This window comes from Hippocampus bargibanti, linkage group LG05, assembly GCF_051943395.1.
Source record: "Hippocampus bargibanti isolate YZ-2025 linkage group LG05, ASM5194339v1, whole genome shotgun sequence".
In the NCBI taxonomy this organism is placed as follows: domain Eukaryota; kingdom Metazoa; phylum Chordata; class Actinopteri; order Syngnathiformes; family Syngnathidae; genus Hippocampus; species Hippocampus bargibanti.
Genome location: NC_142738.1, coordinates 273,350 through 287,850, shown reverse-complemented (window position 1 = coordinate 287,850; position 14,501 = coordinate 273,350). Strand labels below are relative to the sequence as shown.

At 51.9% G+C, this 14,501-nt stretch overlaps 1 protein-coding gene across 2 annotated transcripts; it reads left to right on the top strand.

Moving 5' to 3' along the window:
• Positions 1–480: 480 nt before the first annotated feature.
• On the top strand, positions 481–14,489 carry LOC148897335 (receptor-type tyrosine-protein phosphatase beta-like). 2 transcript variants are annotated; one of them, XM_088995650.1, is made up of 30 exons: positions 481–619; positions 1,731–3,292; positions 3,501–3,774; positions 3,967–4,242; positions 4,331–4,597; positions 4,689–4,955; positions 5,039–5,302; positions 5,376–5,639; positions 5,724–5,987; positions 6,131–6,394; positions 6,475–6,747; positions 6,821–7,084; positions 7,181–7,447; positions 7,578–7,874; positions 7,954–8,247; positions 8,416–8,565; positions 8,700–8,955; positions 9,076–9,170; positions 9,234–9,342; positions 10,112–10,189; positions 10,284–10,304; positions 10,391–10,472; positions 11,678–11,768; positions 11,848–11,924; positions 12,247–12,381; positions 12,453–12,575; positions 13,087–13,250; positions 13,313–13,448; positions 13,536–13,622; positions 14,262–14,489. In XM_088995650.1, the coding sequence occupies exons 1-30, from the start codon at positions 565–567 to the stop codon at positions 14,280–14,282; spliced, it is 6,777 nt and encodes a 2,258-aa protein (XP_088851776.1). In that variant the 5' UTR covers positions 481–564; the 3' UTR covers positions 14,283–14,489. The 2 variants fall into 2 exon arrangements, with proteins under 2 accessions (XP_088851776.1, XP_088851775.1); XM_088995649.1 differs by having other exon boundaries at positions 14,243–14,489.
• The last annotated feature ends 12 nt before the right edge of the window (positions 14,490–14,501 follow it).

Here is a 14,501-nt window from a genome sequence, read left to right as displayed (position 1 = left end):
AAAGCACGCTAGTATAAATCAACGCGTATTGTATTTTGTCCATCTGCCCCCATTTCAAGCTCATATACCTCCAGACCCGTATCATTTAGGAATTAACTATTTTCTTCTGATGAAATAAGCGAGTCTAAGGATTTTTACACTGTATTGAATGTTGATGTAGTCCTAAAACGCAATTTTCTGCGGGTCCTTCCATTTGAGTGACAATGACAAAAACCCTGGCACTGGAGTGGATACATTTTTTGCACGTCGTCTGGCAGTGAAGGAGTTAAATGTCATGGCTTTAAAAAAATCATTTTGAGCGTCAAATGTTGCGCTTTCGGAATTGTTGACGTGCTTCGCGCGCCGCGTGAAGTTGAGGTGTTCTGTGGAATTTCCTGCCGTGTAAAACATGAAGCAGAAGAATTGAATTGAAGGAAACGGCGCCGCTTTGGCTTTTTCCTGTCCGGGGTTTGACGCCCCGACGCCCCGCCCACCAAAGGGCGACGCTTCACTTGTTCACTTGCCTTCCAAACGAGCACGCGTCGGACAACGTTGAGCGCCGCATGAACGGCGGCGGCGGCCGATATGGACTCGCTTCTACTTTTGTGCTGGTTGGCCTTTTGGGGGACGTCTTTCGCTCGTGAGTCGTCGATGCCGCCTGATCCTGGTTTTGTAGTTCCGAGTTTCGCTGTTCACTTGGCGTTTGTTCAACTCGCCGTCGAATTGATTCGGGAATTGAAAATATGACGTCAATCCCCATTCCCGAAATTGTTCGGGTTTTGGTTTTTCTTGCGGGAGGCCCATAAGGCGCTGGTCTTCCCTCTGGCAATGTTTTTCCCCCCACGAGGGGGCAGCATATACATTTTGTCCATGTTAGGGTTATCTAGCTCACTATCTTGCTAGCTAGCTATTAGCTAGCTAGCTAGCTGGATTTCTATTTATTTGACTTACTTCCAGGTTGAGTGAACGCTGGCGCGTGTGGCTGCCGCTGCTCACCCACAGAAAAACTTATCCTGTGACTGTAAAGTGACCTTGAGAGTTTTGAAAGGCGCTTAGAAATGAAATATAATTATTATACAGTAAAGTCTCGTTATATCGATATTCAAGGGAGTCGGAAAAAATATCGATATAACCGGGACTATCGATATATCCGATATCGATATAACCAGACTTTACTGTATATAAATATTGTTATTTATTATTATTATTATTATTAGACCTCTGGGAAATTTTTTTTGCCCTTCCACGACGGGGCGCCGTTTGCCTTTTGTCCATGTTAGCGCTTTGTTACAGCTTCGGCTGTTGTTAAAGCCCCATACAAACCAATATGTATATTGTACAGCCGCCCCCATTTCAAGCTCAGATAACTCCATATCATTTAGGAATTAACTCTTTAAAGCTTTGTTCCAGCTTCAGCTGTTGCTAAAGCGCTATATAAACCAACATGGATGTATTGTATTGTATTTTGGACATCCGCCCCAATTTCAAAATCAGATAACTCCAGACCCATATAACTTAGGAATGAACTCTTTTTTTTTCTGATGAAAGAAGATAATCAAAGGTTTCTTACGCTTTATTGAATGTTTATATAGTCCTACAACTCAATATTCTGTGGGTCCTGGAATTTGAGTGACAATGACAAGAACCCTGGCACTGGAGTGGACACATTTTTGCACATCGTTCGGCAGTGAATGAGTTAAAAATGAATGATTTTAATTTATTCTAATTTTTTTGGTGGTTTTTCCATTCAGACCAAAGTTCAACGTTCAGTGTTTCCTCAACAACACGTGAAAGTTCATCAGTGACAAGATCACCTTTAATGTCACCCATCGCAACGTCCCAGCATGTGACCTTTGCCCTTTTGCCACTGAGGTCAGACAAAACTCCGCCTCAGGTCATCACGTCTGACTGGCAGCAAACGTCGGTGACTTCGCTTCCGCCAACGTCCGATTGGTCGGAAACATCTGAAACCATCATGTCGGAAACTTTGGTCGCATCCGATTGGCCAAAGATATCGAAAACTGTACGATTGGAGACCCTGCCGTCAGTCACAACGGACCGGTCGCAAACATCAAAGCCAATCAGATCCGAGACTCCACTGACAGACTCGTCTGAAGGCCAGCAAACTTCAAAGTCGATAACGTCCGGGATTTTGTTTTCCGCAACGTCCGATTGGCCCGAAAAACCAAAAACGCAAATGGCGGAGTCTTCGTCTTTGGTCACATCTGATTGGCCGCAGACGTCTATGACGATAACGTCCGAAACTCCGCATCCGTCTGCGTCCGATTGGACGCAAACGTCAGAGATGACGACGCCGGAGACTCCGCCTTTACCTCCATCGGAATGGCCGCAAACGTCAAAGACGCTAACGTGGGAGTCTGCGCCTCACAACCCCCAAACGTCCGAGACTTCGTCCAACAACCCCCAAACTTCTGAGACGATAACGTCCGAGACTGCGCCTGACAACCCCCAAACGTCCGAGATTGCTTCCGATAGACAACAAACATCTGGGACGATAACATCCGAGACTTCGTCCGACAATCCCCAAACTTCCGAGACGAAAACGTCCGAGACGAAAACGTCCGAGACGATAACGTCCGAGACGATAACGTCCGAGACTTCGTCCGACAATCCCCAAACGTCCGAGACTGCTTCCGATAGACAACAAACATCTGGGACGATAACATCCGAGAATTCACCTTCCGTCATGACTGATAGGCGGCAAATTTCAAAGACGACAAGACCAGGGACTGGGTCTTCTGGGGGGTCAACGGCAAAGACTTGGGAGACTCAGCCACACGCCACGTCCGATTGGTCGCAAACGTCAAAGACGCAACCGCCGCCGTTCAACATGACTGACGGTCCAGTCGCGACACGTAACCTCACATCAACGACGGATCTCGGCGTGACGTCAATGAGTGCCGTCACTCCTGCCATCCTTGACACCGACAGGACCGCCTCGACTCCTCCCCTTCATGCTAGCGGACCCCCCACCCTTGCCGGCAGAACGGTTGATTCTACTTCTAGCAACACCGGCGCCGGCGCCGTGACCGCGTCCGGTCCTGGCTGGACTTGGGCCAGCACTTCCGCCTCCCTTGGATTGGGCTCCCCCGTCCTTCCTCTGACCTCGAGCCCCATCACCACTCCCACCACCTTACCCTCCTCCGCTCCTAACCCCGTCCTGTCCACTCCTGCACGTAGGCTTATGAAAACATCCTTAGCCCCGCCCACATACCCAACAGACATTATGCTGACGATGGTCGCCGTGACCGCTAGCAGTCCTTCAGGAACTGAACCAAAGATCAAACCGCCTGTAAGTTGAGCGACCTTTCCTTTTCTACCGCCGCATCCTGGCCTCGCACTGGCTAACTCGCCTGTTCACAGTGTTTGGCACTCTGCTGCCACCTTGTGGGATTGATGTGTAACTACACCATTTTATTTTCCATTCCCAATCGACGTACTTCCCGTAGTCACTTTGTATGATTCGTTTGTCCCTTGCGTATTTGTGTTTCCGTGTTCAGAACCGGCCCAGCTGCTTGGTCACCTTCACACAGGTCAAGGTTGGCGTTACTTGGGCGCTACTGACCTTCAGCTCCCAACCCTTGTGCACCAACTTTACGGCAGCCGCGGCGGCCGCGCACGTCAACCACGTGAGGCTTAGCGAGTGCCAACCAGTTGCAGAGACACGACAAAACTTTACCTGCGCCATCACAGAATTGCTTCCGGGGACAGCGTACCACATTAGCATTGTCTCGGCCCTGAAAGGACCGCCGGCACAAGCGGAGGTGCACACGGGTAATCCCTCCCGTCACCCTTCAGTCACCTGACCTTCAAGTCACCTTTGTTGTCACAGTGGAAAGCGTCTTTCAGAATTTTATGAAGCTAAACTTAGAGTCCATCCAGGACAGCCAAAGCCGACCAGTTAGAAATGACGTTAGCCTAGCGAGCAAACATTGATTTTGGTTGATGTTGTTTGGGGTGTTTCAGTTCCCGATGGGGTGTCGGCGTTGTCCGGCGTCTCGCTTTCTGAAGGCAGCGCCTTGCGTCTCGCTTGGATGCCCCCCAGTGGTAACTGGGACAAGTACAGTGTCCTGCTGCGTAACGGGTCAGCGGTTCTGGTCAACGCTAGTATCGGGAAGCTGAGCCGGAGCTACGAGTTTCACGCCAAGGAGCTGGACCTGGTGCCGGGTCGGGTCTACGGCGGCGAGGTCATGGTGCACAGCGGCACACTGACTAACACCACCCGCTGTCAAGCACAAGTGGGTGAGTTGGCGTTCAGTTCTGTGACAAAATGTGAACATGACCTCTTCGGTTCTGGTGTTGGCGGACTTCCCGTTTGTGAAATGTTTAGCCCCTGGGTTGGTCCAGCAGCTCCGCGTCTCTCGTGCCGTGGAGACCGCCGTGTTCCTCCAATGGCAGTCCCCGCGGGGCGAGTGGGACGGCTTCAAGGCGGTCATCCAAGCGGCCCGGCCCAACTCATCTGCGGTTCAAACCCTCCTCCCCCGAGACGCCACCGGTTGTTCCTTTGGCGAGCTCACCCCGGGCCAGCTGTACACCATCACTGTGGCAACCACCAGCCGCAACCTGAGTAGCTCCGTTTCTGTCAACACGTGGACCAGTAAGATTCCTTCAGCTGACTCGGGGTTGTGGCGTCTGCTGATATCCTCGTGTTAGTAGGGTTGTCATTTGGTCCCTTTGTCCCTCCTCAGCTCCATCTCAAGTGACCAGGCTGGAAGTTCGCAATTTGGGGAGTACCGAAAGCCTCTTGGCTCAGTGGGAGAAGGCCAGCGGGCGTGCAGATTTGTACCTGGTCCTGCTTATCCACGAGGGCAGCATCATCAAGAACCAGAGCGTGGCGGCGGATGCTTTCAGCCTGATTTTCATTGACCTGAGGCCTGGCGCCCTCTACAGGGTGGTGCTGACAACAGTCCGAGCGGGACGCACGTCCCGCCAGGCGGTGGCTGAGGGACGCACCGGTAACACTATCGCCCTTGATGGTTTTGAACATGGTGTGGTCTACTACTTCACAGCCACCCCTGTTGTCATCCTACCCCTTTAGTACCCGCTGCTGTTGGTGAGGTAACCGTCAGTAACAACGGGCGCATGGACTTTCTTAGCGTGTCGTGGCGTCCTGCTTTGGGGGAGGTGGACAGTTACCTGGTGGCCCTGAGAGACAGAGACAAGACAGTCCACACGCTGGTTGTCTCCAAATCCAGTCACCAATGCGTTTTTAGCTCCCTCGTCTCCGGACGCCTGTACAACATCTCCATCACCACTCGCAGCGGAACCTTCCAGAACCACACCTCCGTCCTGGAGAGGACACGTGAGTGTAGCAAACAGAACTTCGATGTGACTCAGAAAGTGATTTGGGAATTTGAATGATTGTCATTGCTCAGAGCCCTCTAAGGTCCAGAACCCCACGGCTATACATGGTGCCCGTGACGACTTCCTGAAGGTGTACTGGCGTCCCGCCTCCGGAGACTTTGACTTCTACCACGTTGCCATCATGCACAACAACGCAGTACTGCAGAACCAGACGGTGTCCAGGATGCGTAATGAGTGCGTCTTTCATGGCCTGGTCCCTGGACGAGTTTACACGGTTGTGGTCAGCACCTGGAGCGGCAACTACGAGGCCAGCGCCTCCACCCACGGTCGCACCTGTCAGTGTCTCGCGTCTTCCTCTGCATCTGTAAAAGGTTCGATCGTGTGAGAACTCAGCAGACGTTCCGATTTGCATTCCTCAGTCCCGGCAGCGGTAGTTTCCCTGCATGTCGCCCGTCAGACCTCCCAGAAGCTCTGGGTGGCCTGGACGGCGGCTCCTGGCGATGTGGACCACTATGAGGTGCAGGTGCTCTTCAATGACATGAAGGTGCTCCCTCCGGTCACCCTGGGAGACAGTGTGGGAGAATGCCTGGTGTCCTCTCTCACGCCTGGACGACTCTACAAGGTCTTGGTGACCACCTTCAGCGGCCCCAACCAGAGGACCCAGTTCATCGAGGGTCGGACAGGTCAAATGCACACGAGAACACAATACCGGCTTGATTTTTGTTCCAACTGGGGTAAAGCCGTGTCCGACGTAGTTGCGGGAGAAAGTGTAAGTTTGTGGGCCGGGATGAGGAAGCGGGCCGTCTGATGGTGCTTTCCCATTTAGTTCCCAGCCGAGTGACGAACATCCAGGTGAGTAACGGCGGTGACAGCAGCAGTTTGCTAGTGAGCTGGACCCCGGGCCAAGGAGACGTGGACCGGTATGCGGTGGTTCTGTACAAACAAAGCCAACAGTTGGACACGAGGCTGGTGCTCAGACATCAGAATCAGGTTACCTTCGGCTCGCTTCAACCGGGTCAGCTCTATGGTCTGATGGTTCAGGCGTTCAGCGGCAACCTCTCCAGCAATCAAACGGCCAGCGGACGCACAGGTGAAGATCGGTTCCTTGTGGTTGTTTGGCTTTGGTATCGCTTGCTCCCTGAAGTGGACCGCTGGGTGTGCTCTGCTCAGTCCCGTCGGCTGTAACAGCACTGCAGGTGGAGAGCCCAGTCGGTACCGGCAGTCTGCAAGTGACCTGGCGGAAAGCCGCGGGAGTGTCGGACGGATACTTCCTGCAGCTTCTGGATAATAAGCTAGGCTCCGTCCTCGCCAACGCCACGCTGACTGCTGCCCTCACGCGACACACGTTTGACGGTCTCAGCCCAGGAAGACAGTACAATGTCCTGGTCCGGACCACCAGCGGGGGAGTCCAAAGCCTCGGAGTCACCGCACAGGCTCGTACATGTAAGACTTGCTGTTTCTGTAAATTACGACGAGGTCTGCGTTGACGACACGCCCTGCTTCCTGTTCCCGTCAGGTCCGGCGGCCGCCACCCAGCTGTCAATCCAGAGCAACACCAGCACCGGTCTGACATTCTGCTGGTCCCGGCCGGCGGGTGACTTGGACTCGTACGATGTTCTCCTGTACGGGGCGGATGAGGTTCTGCGGGAACGACGGCAGATCGGGCCGTACAACCTGGAGTGCTCGTTCCGGGGACTAACACCTGGTTCGGCTTACAAGATGGTGGTCGTCACGCGCAGCGGAGACTTGAGCAACCGCTCCAGCATTTGGGCTGGCACAGGTCAGCGCACGTTCCGGACATACGGCGACTTCGCAGAGGTATAATCAATCGCCATGGTCTTCATCATCGCCATCTTCATGCGTTGTCTCCTGTCAGTACCGTCCGCCGTCACGTCTCTACGTGCCGAAGGCGGGGATGGTTGCGACCAGCTGCGAGTCTTGTGGCGGCGGTGCCAAGGCGGCGTGTCCGGGTACCGGATTTCGCTGTCCGGCCCTGACGGCTCGCGACGGGCACCGGAGGAGCTGGAGCCGCAGGTCACAGAGTTTGTTTTCAGTGGCCTGACGCCAGGTCGACTTTACCGGGTCGAGGTCCTGAGCCTCAGCGGAGGTCTCGCCAATGCCGCCAGTGTGCACGGAAGGACAGGTCAGACTCACGATCCTTCGCAATCATCACGGGCTATACAAACCCGCATTTACAGGATCTCATGCGGACGTTTTTGTGTATGTGGGTGATCTCCTGGTACAACTTCATCGGACTCACCTATGCCTCTCAGCTCCCAAACCGCCGAGCCCAGTCCTGTTTGGAGCAATCACCAACACGTCTCTGGAGATCACCTGGACCGCCCCGCCGGACTCCGACTACGATGACTTTGATGTACACTGGACGCCGCCCGACCGCGGCGCTATTGTCAACCCATACGAGAACCGGCGGTCCGGCAGTCGCATCGTTCGAGGGATGTTCCCCGGACGTCTCTACAACTTCACCTTGCGCACTGTCAGCGGAGCCTCAGAGGCCAGTGACGGGGCACTGCCCTCCTACAGCCTGCCCATCCAGCGTAGCATCCGCACCAGTAGGTCCTTCAAAGTGATCACGAGCGACCAGTCCCTAAAGACGGATGGAGTTCCTGACTAGCCGCTGTGTTCCCGCAGAGCCGTCCCCCGTCGTCGGCCTCCACTGCCGCCCTCAGAGCTCCACCTCCATTTCCTGCTCTTGGTCGTCCCCGGAGGCCGACTTTGACTCCTATACTGTCGAGTGCCTGCACGAGGACTCGCAGAGTCTGGTCTATTCGCGCCGGGCGGACAGACGCCGGGCGGACAGACGCCCGGCCGGGTATGTCATCGACCTGCTGGAGCCTCACAAGCGCTACACCGTGTGCGTCAAAGTCATCTCGGACACTAGCGTCAGCGAGGCGGCGCGGGATAGCGTGGTCACCATGATCGACCGTAAGTGCGCGACGGCTCCGTGGTGGCCCACAGCGAAAACTGTGCTTGTGCGGCTTTTCTTCGGGTATTTGGGTTCCTTCCATATGACATCAAAGCACTCTCAATGTGGATGCGTCAACGGACGGTACATGAGGGTTAAAATTTCACGAGTAGTCGCCCTGTGTTTAGGTCCCCCCGTACCGCCGGTCAGCACCCGCGTGGACGCCGCGTCGGCGCTGGCCACCGAGTCCTCCATCCTTTTCCACTTCAACTGCAGCTGGTTTAGCGACATCAACGGCGCCGTCAAATTCTTCAGCGTCGTCGTCACAGAGTCCAAAGGCAGGAAACGCTCGGCGTTGTTCAAACCTGATTCGAAGGACGCCTCCACAAGATTGTCGATGCTTAACAAAGTGATAAAGTTTTATCGCAATCTTTCCTGTGCGCGCGGGTGTGTGCGTGTGTGTGGTACGTAGGTGAAGACAGGGTTTTACCCGAACAGCGCCACCCTCTGCCCTCCTACGCCGACTACATGTCCAATACGTCCATCAAATCATACCAGACATCGTTGTTTGCCGGCGGAATCCCCGCCGACGCCTGCGCTTATGACATCACCGTGGGGGCGGGGTCAGACACCCTGGGAGGGTCATGTGACCGCCCCCACTCGCGCGCCCACCACGACCGCCGGCATCGCTTCTGTGACGGACCGCTTAAACCCACAACCGCTTACAGGTGCCTGTCCAGAACATGCTAACATGTCGCTAACATGATATCACCCGCACACCCGCGCAATCACACCCACTGCAGTAATGTGACAAAAAAAGAGGGGTCACTGTTCTCGTTGCGCTTTAGGTTGAGCGTGCGAGCGTTCACCCAAGTTCCCGATGGCGTTTCGGCGCCGCTCTACGCCGACACTTTCCTATCGCTGCCCGTGCGCACCGCAACAGGTGAGCAAAGATGGCCGCCAGCCCCGGCCCGCGACCCCCCGCTGAATCGCCTCCCGTCCGCAGACCCCGCCGGCGGTCTCGTGGGAGGAATCGGCGCCGGGGTTTTCGTGATGGTTGCCGTGACAACGCTGGCGGCGCTCATCCTCTACAGACGAAATGCACGACCCAAAACGTAAGTGGGTGGTTGATATCCGGGTGTGCGTGACTTTCACGTGTGTGTATGGGTGTGTGTGTATGTGCATGCGTATGTGTATATTTTGACGGCTATACTTGTGAGGACAACCGTGATTATATACCATACGTAGTGAGGACATTTTTGACTAGCTATTTGCTGTCTATTAGCTGTCTAGCTAACTAGCTGGTTATCTAGCTAGACAGCTATTTTCTGTCTATTAGCTATCTAACTAGCTGGCTATCTATCTAGCTAGCTATTTTCTGTCTTTGCTATCGGACTAACTAGCTGGCTATCTATCTAGCTAGCTGTTTTCCGTCTATTAGCTATCTAGCTGGCTATTAGCTATCTATCAAGCTAGCTAGATAGATAGCTATCTATTAATTAGTTGGCTACCTAGCTAGCTATTTGCTGTCTATTAGCTAACTAACTAGCTGGCTATCTATCAAGCTGGCTATTTTCTATTAGCTATCTAACTGACTAGCTGACTATCAAGCTGGCTATCTATTAGCTATCTTTCTAGCGAGCTATCTAGATAGCTATCGATTATTATTATAGTGAGGACCGTTAGTTCGGTCCTCACAAGCTTTTCATTCAAAAGGCTTCTAGAAGGTCTAATGTGTGTGTGTGTGTGTGTGTGTGTGTGTGTGTGTGTGTGTGTGTGTGTGTGTGTGTGTGTGTGTGTGCGTGCGTGCGTGCGTGCGTGCGTGCGTGCGTGCGTGCGTGTGTGTGTGTGTGTGTGTGTGTGTGTGTGTGTGTGTGTTAAAAGTGCCCATGAGAGCATGTCCGTCAACATGTGTGTGAGGAGCGACCGAGCTTTGCCAAGAGGTCACCTGGGGGTCAGAGGGTGAGGCCACATGACTCGACATAATACACACCAGACGACAAACATGCACACACACACACAAATGACGACTTGTTTCTCCTTTTTCCGAAATCAGGAAAGGTCGTCACGTGACGAGGTAGCAACATTTTGATGGTCATTGTTTGGGTGGTTTGAAATCACGCCGCGTGGTTTTGAAAATGCTTGTTTTCGCCGTTCTTTCAGCCCCATCAACGTGGCCGAATTTGAACGTCACTACAACAAACTGCAGGCCGACGCCCACTTCCTACTTTCGGAGCAGTATGAGGTGAGGCATTGCCATCTTTGCTAGCTTCTTCTCGCGCGGAATTTTCCCCCAAATTTGCCATCCGGCTCACATTCAGTTGGGATGCTCATACAGTGAGACCTCGGCTTACGAACGCTTTAGCTCATGAACTTTTCGCCTTACGAACATTAAATTCACGACAATATAGTCTTGGCGGGCGGACTAGTTTTCGGAGGAAGAACACCAAACCACACGATCGAACAGTGCCAAGGTGGATGGCAAACTTGTTTTTCACAGCCACTTTCTTTGAGTGCGCTTTGTTATGGAGTGGAGTACTTTTGCTACGATGGGAGCGAAGAAGACGCCACCACAGGCTAGTATTAAGCCAAAGAGGACGCAAAAGAAAAGCACCAATGAGGTGTGCGTTTGTGTGACTTAGCGTCCCAGTACCAGTACGCTAAATCGACCATTGCTACGTGTGTTGTCTAAGCAACGGTCTCGGGCGATAGAAGGGGTTGAAAAACTTGTGTTGATTTGGATGAATGAAAAGCAGCTAGCTGGGGACAATGTGCGTGAGGGTATTATCGCTGAGAAAGCACGGCAACGTCACTCGGATATCATCAAGAGGCAACATCAAGAGGCAACAACATCAATCAATAAAACCACTTGATTATTACACTACAGTTTATTTCTTTCATTATAATACCATAGCACATTTATTATACATAAAATAAGGTATATTTTGTGTAGTTTTAAGGCTTAGAAAATGAGAAAATTATGTTTTTTGGGGAGATGGAAACGGATTATTCTCATTTTAATGGTTTCTTATGGGAAATAAATGTTCGGCAGACGACCTTGTCGCCTTACACACACTTTCGGCGAACCAATTAAGTTCGTAAGCTGAGGTATCACTGTACTGTTTATTTCTTTAATGACAATACAAAAGCACATTCATTATACATAAAATAAGGAATATTTTGTGTCGTTTTAAGTCTCATTTAGTCGAAATGATGTTTTATGGGGACCTTGGAACGGATTATTCTCATTTTAATGGTTTCTTGTGGGAAATAAATGTTTGGAAGGCAAACTTTTTGCCACTTTGCCACAGGTATCACTGGATACGTTTTTTTCAAATGGAATTATTCATTTATTCCGCGCTTGCTAACCAAAGACATCCATCAAACTCCAAAATGGCCGCCTTTTATTGACATGTTTCAAAATGGCCCCCGTCCGCCTCGCCCACCCAGAGTCTAAAAGAGGTCGGCCGCAACCAGAGCAGCGACGCCGCCCTGCTGCCCGAGAACCGCGGCAAGAACCGATACAACAACATTCTACCCTGTGAGGCCCGCCCTCGCCCGCCATCGCCCGCCGCCTGTCAAGCGCACGCGTGTGCGTCACGTGTGATTTCCGTTTGCAGATGACACCACCAGAGTCAAGTTGTCCTACGTGGATGACGACTTCTGCTCCGACTACATCAACGCTAGTTACGTACCCGTAAGACTCTCTTTCTTACTTGCTCTTACACGCACTTTATGGCAGTCGGATCAAACTCATTTTTTGCCGCGGGCCGAATAAAATGCTTTGGCGGCCCAGATTTGGCCCATGGGCCTTGACTTTGACACCCGCGATCGAATGGATTGGCCGGCTAGCTGAATAGAAAGAGTTTGTTTGCTACTTAGCGAGTGAGCTAGCTAGCTTGATAGAAAAGCATGGATTTTTCACCAGATTGTTTTGCTTTGGTGGGCCGACGGCCCAGATTTGGCCCCCGGGCCTTCACTTTGACACCGGTGCTTTATGGGGTCGATTGTCCCCACAGGGCAACAATTCCCGGCGCGAGTACATCGCCACGCAAGGTCCGCTGCCGGGAACCAAAGACGATTTCTGGAAAATGGCCTGGGAGCAAAACGCCCGCAACGTGGTCATGCTAACGCAGTGCGTGGAGAAAGGACGCGTACGTAGCGCCCGTCGTAGCTTACGCCAGGCTTCGTGAGTGCTAAGCTGGCGTTTGTGCGCGACCCTCAGGTCAAGTGCGACCGCTACTGGCCGGCGGAACGCGAGCCGCTCTACTACGGCGACCTCATCGTCCAAATGACCTCCGAGTCGGTGCTGCCCGAGTGGACCATCCGGGAATTCAACGTGTGCAGCGTGAGTTTTTTTTTTATTGTCACGCCGCCGTCAAAGTCGCCACAACTCTCAAGTGACCTTGAGAGTTTTGAAAGGCGCTTAGAAATTAAGTGGATTATTATTAGTACAGTAAAGTCTCGTTATATCGATATTCAAGGGAGTCCGAAAAAATATCGATATATCCCATATCGATATAACCAGACTTTACTGTATTATTATTACCATTTGTTAGCTATTTACTAGCTATTAGCTATCTGGCTAGCTCGCTAGCTATTTATTTACTATATAGCTGGCTGGCTATCTAGCAAGGTATCTGTTGGCTATCTATTAGGTATCTAGCTAGCTTTCTATCTATTTGAGTTACTTCCGGGTTGAGTGAACGCTGGCACGTGTGGCCGCCGCTGCTCACCCACAGAAAAACTGATGCCGTGACTGTAAAGTGACCTTGAGAGTTTTGAAAGGCGCTTAGAAACGAAACGTATTCTTATGCCGATGATTGTGACCAAGTATGGCGGGTGCGTGACCCCGACAGGAGGAGGACGTGCGTCAGGTGCGCACGCTTCGCCAATTCCACTTCACGGTGTGGCCCGATCACGGCGTTCCCGACGGCACGCAGTCGCTGGTCCACTTTGTCCGAACCGTCCGAGACTTTGTCAACCGCAGTCCCGCCGGCGGGCCCACCATCGTCCACTGCAGGTAAGGAAGTAGGATGGCCTTTGCGCGCCAACTCGACGGGCGCTTGACGCTTTTTCCGTTAGCGCCGGGGTGGGCCGAACGGGCACCTTCGTGGCGCTGGATCGCCTCCTGCAGCAGTTGGACACGTCGGACGCGCTGGACATTTACGGCTGCGTTTGGCAACTGCGCGTGCACCGCTCGCACATGCTGCAAACCGAGGTGGGTTTCGTCTCGCTCACCCCAACGTCGGACGCTTTTTCAAACGTGTCCTTCTCACGCCGCCGTTTTCCGCGTGCGTGCCTGCAGCGGCAGTATGCGTTTGTCCATCAGTGCATTAGCGACGTGCTACGAGCTAGGAGCTTGATCGTGTATGAGAACATCAGCTTGAGCCAGGTCAGTTGTTGATTTTTGTTTGTGTGTCTCTGTTTTCCCTTTGGGTATTGTTTTTTGTGTGTTTTTGAAATGATTTCTGGTTAGAAAGGGTTAGCTAGCTAGCTAAATAGCTATTCGCTGCCTAGCGATATGATGATTATGATTACTGCCTGGCTGACTATCTAGCTAGCTACCTAGCTGGCTATCCATTAGCTATCTGGCTGGCTCGCTAGCTGTCTAGCTGGTTATCTATTAGTTATACGGCTACATAGCTAGCTGTCTACCTATTATGGCTATCTATTAGCTAGCTAGCTTTCTATCTATTTGAGTTACTTCCTGTTAGCTATATAGCTGTGTAGCCATCTAGCTAGCTGGCTGTCTAGCTAGCTATCTAATGGCTAGCTCTTAGCTAGGTAGCTTTCTATCTATTTGAGTTTATTCCGGGTTGCGTGAACGCTGGCGCGTGTGGCTGCCGCTGCTCACCCACAGAAAAACTGATCCTGTGACTGTAAAGTGACCTTGAGCGTTTTGAAAGATGCTTATAAATGAAATGTATTATTATTATTATTATTATTATTATTATTATTATTATGATTATGATTATTAAGTTGTACATTGTTGTTGTTTGTCTTATTTGTCAGTCTTCTGTTTCGTCCTCAGACGCTGAACGGTCGACCGTAACGTCATAAGACGACGCCACGCCCCACCTGTGACGTCCGCGGAAGTCTGCAGAACTTCCGTATAAATCTGATGTCAAAGTATCGATGACATACGGTTTCTATAATTTGACGTATTTTGGAACTTTGCGGCGGATTATTTTGCACATTGCCGTTAGAAAGTGTACAGTATAGTCATTTACACTGCACGAACATTTTATATATATATATATATATATATATA

What these genes read in the sequence shown, in the direction of transcription:
- LOC148897335 (XM_088995649.1), top strand. Translation starts at nt 565, where the DNA reads ATGGACTCGCTTCTACTTTTGTGCTGGTTGGCCTTTTGGGGGACGTCT. An exon ending in AACGGCCAGCGGACGCACAG is followed by an intron (nt 6,395 to 6,474) that starts GTGAAGATCGGT and finishes TGCTCTGCTCAG; the next exon opens with TCCCGTCGGCTGTAACAGCA. An exon ending in CGTGGTCACCATGATCGACC is followed by an intron (nt 8,248 to 8,415) that starts GTAAGTGCGCGA and finishes CCCTGTGTTTAG; the next exon opens with GTCCCCCCGTACCGCCGGTC.